This window comes from Cololabis saira, chromosome 9 (assembly GCF_033807715.1).
Source record: "Cololabis saira isolate AMF1-May2022 chromosome 9, fColSai1.1, whole genome shotgun sequence".
NCBI classification, from domain to species: Eukaryota; Metazoa; Chordata; class Actinopteri; order Beloniformes; family Belonidae; genus Cololabis; species Cololabis saira.
Window position 1 is genome coordinate 46,456,960 of NC_084595.1, and position 15,305 is coordinate 46,472,264.

The 15,305-nt window shown below is 42.1% G+C and overlaps 1 protein-coding gene across 1 annotated transcript in view; it reads right to left on the reverse strand.

Annotated features, from left to right (window-relative positions):
* The window catches only part of olfml2a (olfactomedin-like 2A), a 53,948-nt gene that overhangs the window by 9,513 nt on the left and 29,130 nt on the right, over window positions 1-15,305 (reverse strand). The window contains exons 3-7 of the mRNA XM_061729696.1: window positions 15,138-15,245; window positions 14,823-14,999; window positions 13,330-13,576; window positions 850-1,158; window positions 491-676 (exon numbers count right to left, since the gene is read on the reverse strand). Of these exons, the coding sequence (XP_061585680.1) occupies window positions 491-676; window positions 850-1,158; window positions 13,330-13,576; window positions 14,823-14,999; window positions 15,138-15,245 (1,027 nt within the window). The remainder of the gene's footprint in view (window positions 1-490; window positions 677-849; window positions 1,159-13,329; window positions 13,577-14,822; window positions 15,000-15,137; window positions 15,246-15,305) is intronic.

The window sequence follows — 15,305 nt, forward strand, 5'->3', positions numbered from 1 at the left end:
TCGAGCACTGGAAATCTGCAAAAAAAAAAACAGAACAGACACGAAACAGGCACAGAACCGGCAGAAACACAAGCAGCAACCGTCCCAGGTCCCGAGACCCAATCACAATTAAGCTAAGCTACCGCGATTAACTAACCCCCAAAACTACAGAGCAAGCATGCAGGTGAACGAGCCGGTGTATATGTCTGTGTGTGTGTGTGTGTGTGCGTGTGTGTATAGGTCCATGTTGCTATGTGTGTGTGTATATGTCTGTGTGGCTATTCAATTCAATTCCTTTATAATAAAATATAAAATAATAAAAAGCATATATCAACTAAGATCTGCTACTAAGCATGTATAATAATAAATAATAAATAATAAACAGTAAAACAGCTGGCTTGTACCTGGTTAAAGTGCATGGTTAAAGTGCAAGAGTGGCAACATAGCAGCAAAAGTGGTGCTATATTCTGTAAAGAAATTCCATGTTATTAAACTTTGAAAAAAAAATCACCTTGCTTGAAGTTGTCCAGATTGCGAAACTCTACAAGGTTGTTGCCATAGTAATAATTAGTGACGTAGATCTTGGAGTCCTTAGCTAGAGGATCCTTCATCCAGGCCCCTTCGTTACGACCATAACTGTGCTGCTTCTCCGGCTGCTCAATAGATGCCAGAGTCCCTTCACAGTTGAGGATCTTTCCTGGAAATAACAAGCAGGATATTAAACCTGGAGGCCTCAGAAGGAACGACTTGCATTACCATGAGTTTAAATCAATTTCACACTTATACATGCCTTGGTAAAGTGAAACTGCACAACTCTGTCCCCACATTCACAGCCTGTACATTTTCACAGCATGCGCCCCGAGCACTCACCAGCTCTGTGCAGAGAGGGGCGACTGTTGTTGTTCAAGTTATCCAGCACGAGCACAATGGTTGGAGCTGGTCTTTCAGAGTCTCGTGTGCTCTGGGTGGTGGTGGTAGCGGGAGCATCAGCGTTAGTTGGGGTTCTGGTGGTTGTTGTGGTGGGGGCTGTCGTACTAGCAGCAGGCGTGGTGGGGACTATGGTGGTGTCGGTTGGTTGGGCCGCAGTGACCTCCATGGTTTCTAGGATTATTTCAGCCCCTCCGTCCTCGGACTGCTCCTCTGTGACATGATGGACCGTGAATGTTTTAGCAGAATGGTCTAAGAGGGAGGAGAGGAAGTGAGGAGTAAAGACAGAAGATAAAAGAGGCAGAGTTAGTTTTTATTCAAAATATAGGCAACAGATAAACAAGGTCAGACAGTCCGGAGAATGAGCACTGGCAGAAGGGAGTGTTGCTGTTGACTATTTATAGCTGTAAATGAAAAGCATGTTGATCTTGTTAGCGATGGTTACTTTGTTGCACAATGATGCAGTAATGAGGAGGGCCATCCTCTCTGTATCTCCTCACTGTATTTAAAAACTTTTAAATTAAGCTTTGGAAAGATTTCACTCTTGTCACATACCTTGTATTATGCAGCTGTTTGCACGAGGCGTCATAATGAAGTGCACATTGACCAATAACTTCATGCCTCTCTCTTTCAAGTACTTGTTTTTCATTTTATAACTATCTTAAAGGTTGTCTTCACTGGCGTATGAAGACAGCATTTTATGCTCTTCAAAACGAGAGAAGAGGCTCACCAGAATGTTATTTCTTCTGCAGATGGTTAAAGTCTGCATCCAAACTATAGTTTACTAACTGCAGTAATCAGCTAATGCAGCTGTTGAAACTGTTGGCCAAAACAGCATCACACTGTACATTGTTACATTGTTAAGTCGGTGATTTCTATTGAATGTAAAGAAGTCAAACCAGCGTATGAATATTTATTATCATTAGGTTTGACATGTATGCATTTTTATGAGAGTGAAAACAAGAGATTCATCTCCTCCTCACATTGTGATGGGCGGGAAGTGTAATTATGTAACCACTCATATATCACTTCCTATCGTGTAAAACTCTGAGGCGGTTGCATCACATTCCTGGAAGTCTGATTCATTTATTTATTTTTTTTATTTTAATTTTTTTTGTCTGCATATAGCTTAATGGTTAATACCAGGTTTGGTAAAAACGTAAAGCATATATATGCATTTTAATATATAATCAATTTCATATATAACATACAATGTTTGTTTTTTTTTAATTAATATAAACATATGTGAGGGGGGTCGGGGGGACACAAGGAAACGCACAATGGGCACACAAGCCTTTGAAAACTGTTAGAGAGAAAACAAACAAACAAACAAACAGACAGACACGAGAACAGGCAGAGACACAAACAGCAACCATTCCAGGTCCCTGAGACTGAATCAAAACTAGGCTACTGCGGTTATCTGTCCCCCAAACTGTGGATGGGGGAAGTAGGTGAGTGAGGTGTGTATGTCTGTGTAACTGTCTCTGTAACAACAGTGGAGGAGGGAGGTCACAACCACGCTACCCGAGAGACCAGAAGCCAACCAGGGAGAAACCCGAACCCAGGCCACCAGCCTGGGTTCGGACCAGAAGAGGGCGGGAGGAAACCCCCCCCCAGCAAGCCCCGCCCCCTCCCAGCAGGCGACAGAGGAAAGCCCCGGGCGGAGCCCCCATGACCACGGGAGGAGGCAGCCGGGAAACCCACGGTGATGGACCAGGACCCAGCCGAGCACCAGCCACCCGGCATTACCCAACATGGGGCCAGGAGGTCCACGCCCTCCAGGCCAACGCCCCCCACCCGGCGAGAGGCCAGCCTGCCCGGAGAGACGGTGAAGTCTGATTCATTTAGACCATTTTTTGTCTTTTTTTCTTCTTTTCTTTTTTTCTCTTTTTCTCTTTTTTTCCTTTTTTTCTTCTTTTTTTCTTCTTTTTTTTACTTTTTTCTTTTTTCTTCTTTTTTCCTTTTTCTATTTTTTCTTCCTTTTTCCATTCCTTTTTAATCTCGACATTTCGACTTTTTCTCGTAATTTTGAATTTTTTCTCAACATTTCGACTTCTCGACATTTCGACTTTTTTCTCAACATTTCGACTTTTTTCTCGAGATTGTACTTCAACATTAATCTCGACATTTCGATTTTTTTCTCGACATTTCGACTTTTTTCTCAACATTTTGACTTTTTTCTCGACATTTCAAATTTTTTCTGGACATTTCGACTTTCTCGAAGTGCAAAATGAAAAATAAATCTTCCCCCAGTTATAACTAATATAGATACATGCAGCATGTGTTTGTCTTCATTCTAAGGCTTATACAAGACTTTTCATTTTTTGCGGCTCCAGACATATTTCTTTTTTGTGTTTTTGGTCCAATACGGCTTTTTCAACATTTTGGGTTGCCGACCCCTGGTCTAGACAATATTAAAAAAACAAACAAAAAAAGCCAATAAATAAAGAAACATCGTCCTGGTTTATATAAGCTTACTTCTTCGTTTCTGTTGTTCTCTAGCTAATGATGCCTGCCTTTCTGTTTGTGTGGTGCAACCACTATAAATAAAAAATAGGACCTATGTAGCAAGCATATTCATTTCTATTTCATTTCTTTCTTGTTGGTATCAGCAGTAGGATGGAAAGGAAGTTAGTTCAATGGATGAAAATATGGACTTTTTTCCACCAACAGTACAATCCTGAACTGTTCTTACAGCTTTCCTCCTGGAAAGGAAGGCTGGAGTGTTTGGTGTCCATATGTAGAAAATGTTCTGCCAGAGAAATGAGATATTTCCCGTCTTCTTTGAAAGACATTATCATAGAATATAATAGATTTGAGGATCTAAGGATAAAAAGCCCACATTAAGCGTGCTGCTGGAGCTCTCAGCCAATCCGTCATCATAGAGATCTTCCTGGGCAGTGCTTTACATGTCCTGACTGATTCCACTGCATTTATACCTTTTGAGAACCAAAGTATACCAATAGATAAAGAAATGAACCTACACCGTTACAAGTTAGCATTTGTATTTATTTACAGCACATTTCATTGTCCGTAGAATAACTTGGGGTCTTTTGATAAAATGTTTGCTGGCTCTTTCACAGTCTCCTTCTGGTCTTAGTATGTCAGCGCTCTGTGCTGCCAGACAGCTGCAGGGAAATGACAGCAGCGCTGCATAAGCACAGTTTCTTCCTGATATGCATACTTTGAACACATGGCTCTGATGACAGCAAGAATAAATTATTTTCCCGGAAACATCTGAAACAATTAACCTTTTTGGGTGCATAAAACCCTTTTAGAATTATTACATCACCTGATGACCGTAATGACCATTGATGATGATGATGATGTATAACTCCAGCGAGTGGCAACCTACTATAAACAGGAATATATGGCAAGAATAAGTCAAAACCTTAATACGTCACTTGGAGCGCTCCACTCCTTCCTCCAAAATTCCACAATGGTAGCGACCAAACAGTAAAACTGGAAGCATAAAAATGTCAGTCTAATTGTCAGTCTGGTTCTGCCATGTTTAATATGCACTGAAATTAAATTCCCGAAGTAGACAGGAGAAACAAATTTGTTCCATCCACTGTGTAGCTGGTTGACTCGAGCTCATACGAATGAGGACAACAGCTAATTCTAGATTCTTGGCGTTGTACTGCCGATTTGCTAAAAGACATGCTGGGTTTTTCTCGTAATTTTCTGTCAATTTTCATTTTTTGTGTGTTCCCCATTGTCTGGTTCCCTCTGTCTTGTCTGTCTCGTCTTATATGTTGGTGTATGTGTGTATCTGTATGTTGTGTATAGTTTTAATTTATCCATCCATCCATCCATTATCTATACCCGCTTTATCCTTTGCAGGATCACGGGGGTCTGCTGGAGCCTATCCCAGCTATTTTCAGGTGAGAGGCAGGGGTTCACCCTGGACAGGTCACCAGTCCATCACAGGACCAGTTTTAATTTATTTACTTATTCATTTTTTTGTTTTTTGATTACATGTTCCCTTGTCCTGGGCAGTTCTGGGCTTGTGGTATTGTTTATTTGTTGTTTAAAAATAAAATAAAAATTTGATCACCCCAAAAAGCGAGTGAGGACAACAGCTAATTATTTACAGATGGGACTTCCATCTGTGTTCAGTAAAACAGATGGAATGCACATTGTGCAGCTTTAAAAAAAACGTATAAAGCAATATATTTTTATGCACTGAACTTTAAGAAATAAAGAGTCATAAAGAGCTCTTCCGCTTTGTTTTTTTTCCCAATGTTTATCCAACATGTCCAGTCCATAATTCTTTATATTGTTCTGGTCTTTACCTTCATTGTATTGTATTGTTGCACTTTCTAGGACAATCCTAAGCTGTTTTGTGCTTTCTGTTATCAATTTTATTTACAAGAATGCTTTGATTTCTAGAGGCATATTATATCATTGATTTTATTAAAACATGTTGAACAGGACGAGGAAAGACACAATGTTCCTAAAATGATAATCCTTCAGGGTTTGTGTCTCTAGTGGAAACAATCTTGTACAGGTGTTGCTAATCAATCAATCAATGGTTTTGATCAGATCAGAAAATCCCACTAATTTCTTCGTGCATTTAACACCATTCGGCCTGCATTTCTACATAAGAAACTCCATAAGACACAGGTGGAGCCTCAGCAATCACCTGGATTCCTGACTACCTGACAAACAGACCACAGTTTGTGAAAGTGAGTGGTTGTGTGTGTGACCAGGTGGTCAGCAGCACAGGAGTACCACAGGGGGCTGCCCTCTCACCACGCCTCTTCATGCTGGACACCTCAGACTTCTAGTAGACTTCTGCAAAAATACTCAGGTGACTCTGGAGTTGAGGGATGTATCACTAGCCCGTTGTACATTGGCGAATACCACGCGATTGATGCATAGATCTAGCGGAGCTGCGCTCCAAGCCCCGCCCATTTTCGTCTCAACTACGAATCGGGAAGGAGGGGGAAGTGACGTATGCCGTAAAGCAGTCAAAGCCGTAAAAATTCCAGCATCCAACTTTTTAAACCTGAACGATGTCCAAATCACGGATGTAACACATGTACAATTTTATTAGCTCCTCCCATGAAAAACAGCCTGGCACTTCCTCCTCATGCTGGGTGCAACCCACACACTCAGCTCTGCTGCTCATCCCACAAGTGCATGTTCCTGACAAACGTGGCACCATTTAAAAGGGAAATTAAACAGGCTTTTCAGTGGTATAAGATTTATTTCTAAGTTTATTAGTTAAAGGAGCTTGAGGCCGGATTGTGGCAAGATTTATGAAAAAAATCCATATACATTTTAAGTTTTCTAGTAATAATGTCAGATGAAGCGTTCCAAACCCAAAAGAATGAGCCCTCTAGTGTATCTCTCCTTTGCCTTGAACAGATTGTGTGCTGCAAAATGTGCTGCAATTCGGTCCCGAATTTCCCGCGCTGGACTGCGGATGTGACGTCACATGACGCTGCATGCACGTTCTCCCCGTTCTCCCGTGCCGGCTTCACTGTTGGCTGCAGTACCCCCAACGGCCGTCGTGGTGAAGGGTGGCGCTAGAGAGTCTCATTTCTTAAAAGGAGCCTCAAGCTCCTTTAATGATTTATTTTTTTCTAAAAAAAAAAAAGGGTGATTTCAGCTGCATGTGTATGACATGGTTGTTATAGGTGGACCTGAAAGCTCTGGGGAACAAAGGCTGCTCTTCTGCTCTGTATCCTACATCTTAGACGTTGAGCAGAGTGTTTCAAATCCAGGGAGAAGAACATGTGAGGGGTCATTTATTAACTGGCTCACTAACCAACAGGTCAGCTGCTCGTATGTGGATGGAAGTGCTGTTGAGGGCAGTCCAGTGATCTTTGAGCACATGGTGAGTCTTTTCTCAGTTCCATCTCAAGGAGGTGCAGGTATTTCCACCTCAAGTTCCAGGAACAGGTCTGAAACATAGCACTTCACAACCCAGGAAGATTCCCCAGGACAGACCGCCAAGGAAGCTGACGGCTCCCACCATATCCTTAGTATTAAGGGGGAGTGCTGATTCACCAGGGTTTGGTGGGGACATGATTTCTCATAGCTAAGTAGGGCTCTCTGTCTCAAATCTGGTGTAAAATGAGTTTAGGTCATTAGGGAGAGATGTGTTGCCGCTCGTTAAAAGAGTCTGTGGTTAGCAGTGTTGTGTGGGACAGCTGTGTTCTTAGGTCCTGCAAAGCTGAATGGAGATTTTTCTGCACTAACTGCAACACGTTTTTGCTCAACTTTGTTTTTATACTTCTGTTTGGCAGTTTTGATGACCAGTTTGACCTCCCTGTTGACCTCCTTTCAGGCAGATTCTGAGTCCATGAAGAAGAGCCTCCTCTTGTTATTGAGGATTCCTTCTACTCCTTGGTAATGCAGGGATTATTGTTTGGGTAGATAGTAACAATATTGAAGGAGATTATGCTTTTTATCAAGAAGCTGTAAGAAGAAAAAATGTCCATTCACTCACTGGTATCACTGGGGGGAGTTTGAGGTTATCCAAGTTCATGATGTCAATGATCCTTGTAGTACAAGGGTGTTTTCATGGGTCTACTGCTTGGTATCTGTAAGATCCTTCTATTCTGTCTTTACAAAACATGGGAGAAGAGGGACAGTACTGTGGTCAGAAGGGCCGAGAGGGTGGAGCACAGCAGATCAGTACGCATCTGAAACTGAGCTAAAGCATTTCTCAACACTCTCCAGAGTATTCCCCAGGCAGGTGGTGCATGCGATGAACTCTGGATAACCCTTTAAAGCAAAGAGAAGTTCAGGAGAATCCAGCCAGATACTTTCAAATCTGTTTAATGTGCTCATAAAGTCCCTGACGCCCCGGTCTGACCTCACCCCTCATTGCAATATATAAATTACCAATTCTAACTCTAATAATTTTTCCTGGCATTATCATGATATATTGTTTCATAGTGTATTATTATATTATGTTATGAAATCTCATGGGATGTTAAACTATAATATTATTATATCCATCCATCGTCCGCCGCTTATCCGTTCCCGGGTCGCGGGGGCAGCAGCCTCAGCAGGGATGCCCAGACTTCCTTCATCCCAGACACTTCCTCCAGCTCTTCCTCCATCTCTTCCTCCAATCTCTTCCTCCATCTCTTCCTCCAGCTCCTCCGAGGGGAGTCCGAGGCGTTCCCAGGTTCTCCAGCGTGTCCTGGGTCTTCCCCGGGGTCTCCTCCCGGTGGGACATGCCTGGAACACCTCCCTAGGGAGGAGGGACATGCCTGGAACACCTCCCTAGGGAGAAGGGACATGCCTGGTGGAACACCTCCCTAGGGAGGCGTCCAGGAGGATCCGGTACAGATGCCCAAGCCACCTCAGCTGACTCCTCTCAATGTGAAGGAGCAGCGGCTCGACTCCGAGCTCCTCCCGGGTGACCAAACTCCTCACCCTATCTCTAAGGGAGCGTCCAGCCACCCTGCGGAGGAAACTCATCTCTAAGGGAGCGTCCAGCCACCCTGCGGAGGAAACTCATCTCTAAGGGAGCGTCCAGCCACCCTGCGGAGGAAACTCATCTCTTAGGGAGCGTCCAGCCACCCTGCGGAGGAAACTCATCTCTAAGGGAGCGTCCAGCCACCCTGCGGAGGAAACTCATCTCTTAGGGAGCGTCCAGCCACCCTGCGGAGGAAACTCATCTCTAAGGGAGCGTCCAGCCACCCTGCGGAGGAAACTCATCTCTTAGGGAGCGTCCAGCCACCCTGCGGAGGAAACTCATCTCGGCCGCTTGTATCCGCGATCTTGTCCTTTCGGTCACCACCCAAAGTTCATGACCATAGGTGAGGGTAGGTGCGTAGATTGACCGGTAAATCGAGAGCTTCTCCTTTCGACTCAGCTCCCTCTTCACCACGACGGTCCGGTACATCGACCGCATAACTGCGGACGCTGCACCGAAACGTCTGTCAATCTCACGCTCCATTGTTCCCTCACTCATGAACTACACCCTGAGATACTTGAACTCCTCCACCTGAGGCAGGACTTCTCCACCCATCCGGAGAAGGCATGCCACCCTTTCCCGGTGGAGAACCATGGCCTCGGTTTTGGAGGTGCTGATTCTCATCCCTGCCGCGTCGCACTCGGCCTCAAACCGCCCCAGCACATGCTGAAGGTCCCGGTCCGATGAAGCCAACAGGACAACATCATCTGCAAAAAGCAGAGATGAAATCCTGTGGTTCCCAAACCGGATCCCCTCCGGCCCCTGGCTGCGCCTAGAAATCCTGTCCATAAAAATTATGAACAGGACCGGTGACAAAGGGCAGCCCTGCCGGAGTCCAACATGCACCGGGACCAAGTCTGACTTACTGCCGGCAATGCGAACCAAACTCCTGCTCCGATCATACAGAGACCGGACAGCCCTTAATAGAGGGCCCCGGACTCCATACTCACTGAGCACCCCCCACAGGATGGCACGAGGGACACGGTCAAATGCCTTCTCCAGATCCACAAAACGTGTGGACTGGTTGGGCAAATTCCCATGAACCCTCGAGCACCCTGCGGAGGGTGTAGAGCTGGTCCAGTGTTCCACGACCGGGACGAAAACCGCATTGTTCCTCCTGAATCCGAGGTTCGACTATCGGCCGTAATCTCCTCTCCAGTACCCTGGCGTAGACTTTCCCGGGGAGGCTGAGAAGTGTGATCCCCCTATAGTTGGAACACACTCTCCGGTCCCCCTTTTTAAACAGAGGGACCACCACCCCGGTTTGCCACTCCAGCAGTACTGTCCCCTTCCTCCATGCAATGTCGCAGAGGCGTGTCAGCCAAGACAGCCCTACGACATCCAGAGACTTGAGGTACTCAGGGTGAATCTCATCCACCCCCGGTGCCACTGAGGAGCTTATGAACCACCTCAGTGACCTCGGCTTGGGGGTCACTGATATTATTATATTGTTATATATTATAGTATGGTGATATCATTTTGTTATATGTTATAATATTATAAAAATGATTATGTTATATTAGGATATTACTATATTATTATGCTATATTTATATGATATCGTGTTACACCACTCTATATGATAATTATTTATTTGTTTACTTATTTATTTTTGTTTATGTATGTTTGTTTATGTATCTACTTTCGTCATCTTATTTACACGCACACACACACGCACGCACGCACGCACGCACGCACGCACGCACGCACGCACGCACGCACGCACGCACGCACGCACGCACGCACGCACGCACGCACGCACGCACGCACGCACACACGCACACACACACACACACACACACACACACACACACACACACACACACACACGCACACATACACACACACACACACCTAGATACATATCTTTGTAACTGATGTCGTCTTTTGTCGCTGATTGCACTGTACGTTAATAAATACATTTTTAAAAAAAATGCTCATAAAGTGGTGGGTTACCTCCCAAGTGGATGTCGCCATGACAGAGACATTGCTCACGGCGATGATGGTGAAGTTGCGTGTGCTTCCAGACATATTCTGCTACGGCTTTGTTTTCTGGTTGGCTCACTGACCAGATCAGATTTGTGTGGAGTGTTCTCATGCAGCCATGTTTCATTAGACAAATAGAGGATGATTTTAGTCAGTAGTTCCTGTTATTACAGCGTGAGCACTTCCACACCTTTGTAGAGGAAAGTGGTCATTGTTTACATGTCTCGGCTCTAATTCCAACTCCTTTCTTTCCTCTCCTGGTCACCTTTTACTCCATAAGAACTCTTCCAGTTTTTCTTGGGGGAAAGTGTCTGTGTTGATGGCTTGCCGTGAAAGAGGTCTGAGCTTCAGGAGACCGAAGTAATCTCCCTGGTGGTTTACTGGCCATCCAGTGGGTGTTAGAGCTCCAAAGAGTTCTCAGATCTCTATGTGGATGATTAATAATCCAACAAAGGCAAGCGTGAGTCTCCGGCATGTGTGAACTGGAGTCAAAGGCGTGGACGACAGGCGAGGAATGTTCAGACGAAAGCAGTTTATGCTCTAAAGTAACATCTAAATATACATATTTCTTCGTTTGAAATACAGGGTGAAATGTTTGAATGATAGCACTTATAGTGAGGAAGTACAATCTGTCTATCTATCCATCTATCTATCTAAATAAAAAAATCCAGCTCTACACAACGGCCGGCCGTATACACGAGCAGTGACCTGGGATCTTTGAGGAAACTTAAGTAAAACAAATTATTTTTTCTGTCAAAGAGCAACAGTTTTTGATGTTTAACTCACTCATAGTTCCATACATGACTTATTGTGTGGAGGTTTGGGGTAACACCTATAAAACAAATAAACCCTATTTTCCTGTTACAGAAAAGAGCTTTAAGGATAATTAATAGATCTGACTATTATAAACCAACAAATAATCTTTTTATTAAATATAATACCTTAACATTCCATGATAAAGTAGAGCAGAAAACTGTTCTATTTGCCTTTAAAGCCCAGCAGAAACTGCTTCCAAACTGCATTCAGGATTTGTTCCAAATAAAAGAAACTATGACCTGAGGGGGAAACTCATGTTTGAGACGACGACAGTAAGAACTAATATTAAAAAGAGATGGACATCAATTAAGGCTAGAGAAATATGGAATAGTTGTAATAACAACCTAAAAATGTGCAGTTCTATCTTCAAGTTTAAGAAATTGTTTAAAGAAAATACTGTAAATAAATATAAAACACTATAATTATAAAGTATACTATCAAAAACATTCTAGAATGTGAAACGTCAATTTTATATTTTGTCTTATTTATTTTTGTCTTCTTTATGTATTGCTTGTTTCCACTGAGTAAAAGCTAATGTCTCATATTTAAGCTGATCTTAAGATAAAAAGGGTCGGCACTATAAACTACGGCTTCAGCTACACCTTTTCGGCAAAATAAATGTTTATTTTACCTTTTCATCTTGTTTTGTAAAAAGGTTTGTACAAGCCGAAATAAAGATTCATAAAGTAAAGTAAACATAAATAAAGAAAGCCTATTCCCTCATCTGAACTTAAAGAGGGTTTGAATGAGTGAGGAAATGTTCTGGCTGTATTGTGAGCATCCCATATTTATTTATGAAGAGCAACAATAAGGCAGTGCATGGACACATAAGCTCCATCTTCAATAAAAGATTTGGATTTCTGGCTGGCTGAAAAAACAGCGTGTTATCAAGACCAGCTTCCCTTAAAGCAACACTGGAACATCTTGTAATCTTGTACTGTAAGCTTCACACAACTGAATTCTCCATTCAATTGCTTTGTGTGTCAGTCAACTTTAAAATATAAGAACAGTCTTGTTGCGCATCTGTGTAAAAAAAAAAGTCGGGAGAATGTTATAATTTCCTCTGTTGGAGTAAATCCAGTAAAAAAACACTCTGCTTCTCTGCTCTCTGGGTTTCTCCCTTGTCCTGCAAATTGCAGAGATCTCTGTAGAAAAAACTTATTTGGATAGTTTTCAAGACCGAGAGAGGATCACACACAGATGATTGCACAGAAATGGGGGTATGAATTAAGCTACAGTGCACATCGTTGGCTTTACCTCAAATGAGGTGGCTTTTCGTTTGTTCGTTCGTTCGTTCGTTCGTTCGTTCGTTTTTATTTATTTTGAACATGTATAAAAAAAACAAGAAAAAAATATAAGAGAAACAAATACAGGTGGGCATTCTACCTCATAAAGAAAAAAAAACACATCAAAACACATATTTCAGTTCGAAAAGGAGTGGGAGGAAGTTTAAACTTATTTAATCCCACCCCCTTTCCACAACTAAACATAAATTATATGTCTGTATTTACTTTTTTTTTTACTATACACTAATTTGATATATATATATATACATATATATATATATATTTATATATAATAAATTAAAATATATATAATTTTTACAAAAATAACCTGTTTAATACCAAATGTAAGCTCTATCATAAATATAATATAACTATGATATAAATATATTATGACTATGATATAAATATAACTATGATATAAATATAATACGTATATCTATACAAACATACAAAGACAACATGATAAAGTAGCAGAACACAAACAGCTGCTGATCTTTAAACACAGTCTTCACTTTTATACCTCAAATAAACTACGTCTTTATATTTCTTCTTAAATTGTTTTATGTTTGCACATTCTTTTAACTCCAAATTCAAACCATTCCACAGTTTGATTCCACAAACTGATACACAAAAACTTATTTTTGTTGTATGCACAAATAAAGATTTGAAGTTTAGGTTTCTCCTTAAATTCCAACCCCCTTCCCTCCCAATAAATAATTTCTGAATGTTATCCGGTAGTGAATGATTTTTTGCTTTAAACATTACTTGTGCAGATTGAAATGCCACTAAATCCATAAGTTTTAATACTTTAGACTGTAAGAATAGTGAGTTAGTGTGATCTGGCTTTACTCTGCTACATGACATGCAGTCAAACCCGTACAAAGATTCTCCTCACCTCCTTTCTGCTCGTCCTCCTGGTTTTTGGAAGCCTTGTAGTAGGTGATGCCCCTCACCACCCCGGGCTGATGGCCGGCCATCTTTGCCTTTGCTGTGGGGTCAGGCTTAGCGGCTCTCCCAGGTTTTACGGCCTCTTTCTTGGGCTTAACGGGCTTTTCTTTGGGTGGCCTGGGGGGCGGTTTGATGGCAGGGCTCTTTTTGTTTGGTGTTTTCACAGCAGCCTTGGGCTTCTCGTCACGAGTGTCCTGTAAAGACATCAGGTCACGGTCTGTCGGGAGACTTGGCAATAGTAGTTTCTCTGTTTTATATACAAGTGTGAGACCCGCTTTTGTAGCTTCCAGGCATAAAATTGATATTGTAAAAGTGATAGAGAAGATCCCTGCTGGACTTCCAGAAAACTACTGCAGAACATCATACGTTCAAATGCCATTATTGCTCCCTGCTCCTTTAACCACACGTGCATCATTCAGTGCGTTTACATGGGAAGTTTAATTCCTCTTTAATTCAGAATTAAAATTAAATACGATTTAAAATTAGTAAAAATTACCATGTAAACACCTAATTCCGAATGAAAATGGCCATTCCGAATTAAACTTAATCCTGAAGAAAGTGGCTGGTTTATTCTGATTCTAGATCCGAATAGAATAATTCCGTGATCATGTATACACTCATTCCTCTTTAAATTAATTCCGGTCTTTCTTTCTGCTCGTTCCCTCCCCCGTCTGTCTCCATGATCTTATATTCCGCGCTGGGCTGGTTTTCCAAACAAAGTTTCAAGATGCAGCAGCAGTAAACGCTGGTCAAGAGCAGAGACCATTTATTTAATAAATAGAAATCATTAAAAGAACAGATGGAAACAGGAAACATCAAAATTGTGATCTTTTCAAAGTTGTAGCGGCTAAGTTAGTTTTTCTTCCGGTAGTTTAACTTCCGGTCCGCCAATCAAACGTGTTTTCCATGTTCCAATTTGGAATAACTATTTCCATGTAAACTCGAAGGAAAATAGTTTAATTCGGAATTATTTAATTCGGAATAATTAATTCGGAATAATTAATTCCAAATTTAAAAAACATCATGTAACCGTGAACATTAAGAGTTTGTGATGCACACCCGGTAAATCCACTTCATAAAAGTTGGGTTGACACAGCCAATTTATAGGAATAAAACCAAACAAAGCAAAACAAAACCTTTTTTAAGTGTTTAGATTTGATTAAACCGTTGTTTTCCTTCAAGACCTAATGTGAACTGGACAGAATGAAATGTTTAATATCACGTCTAACCCTGAACATCTTGTTCATGTGAGTGAGCTTAAAAACCGCCGGCTGTTTCAAGAAGAATATTCACAGCGTAACCAATTAACAAAACGTCCAGATTTTCTCCTGTATTATTCCTGAAAGTTATGCTTGAGTTTTTTTGTTAGCTGGCCCTGGCGTGGATGTCCTGCATGAGCTGGCCCTGGCGTGGATGTCCTGCCGGCTGTGTTGTTCTAACCTGGGCCTTGCTCTCAGAGGAGTCCTTCTGCAGCAGCTGCAGGCTCAGGCTGGAGATTTCCTTCTTGATGCTCATCATAACGTTGGAGTAGTTCTCATATCTTTTAAACTGGTTTGTCAGGCTCATCATGCTGTCCCGGACAAATTCATTATCCCGTGTGAGGTTTGTCTTGATTGTCTGTAAAACAACAGCACAACTCTCACGGTTATTATTGTCCATTAAATAACAAATAAAAAAAAAACACATCTTCCTGGCACATTGCCATGAGCCTTTTCATTATAATTGTACCATGTGTGTGTGTGTGTGTTTTCTTACCTCTTCCAGATTGTTCATCTGAGAAACCACTTTGTTGATGTAGGAATGGATTTTCAGTAGATCCATGCTGTAGAGCGTTCCCTCCAGCAGGTCCACCATGGAGTGGAGCTGCACATTCATGCCATAAAACAAGAGGAACTGCATCAATTACCGGCGCCGAACCACAGA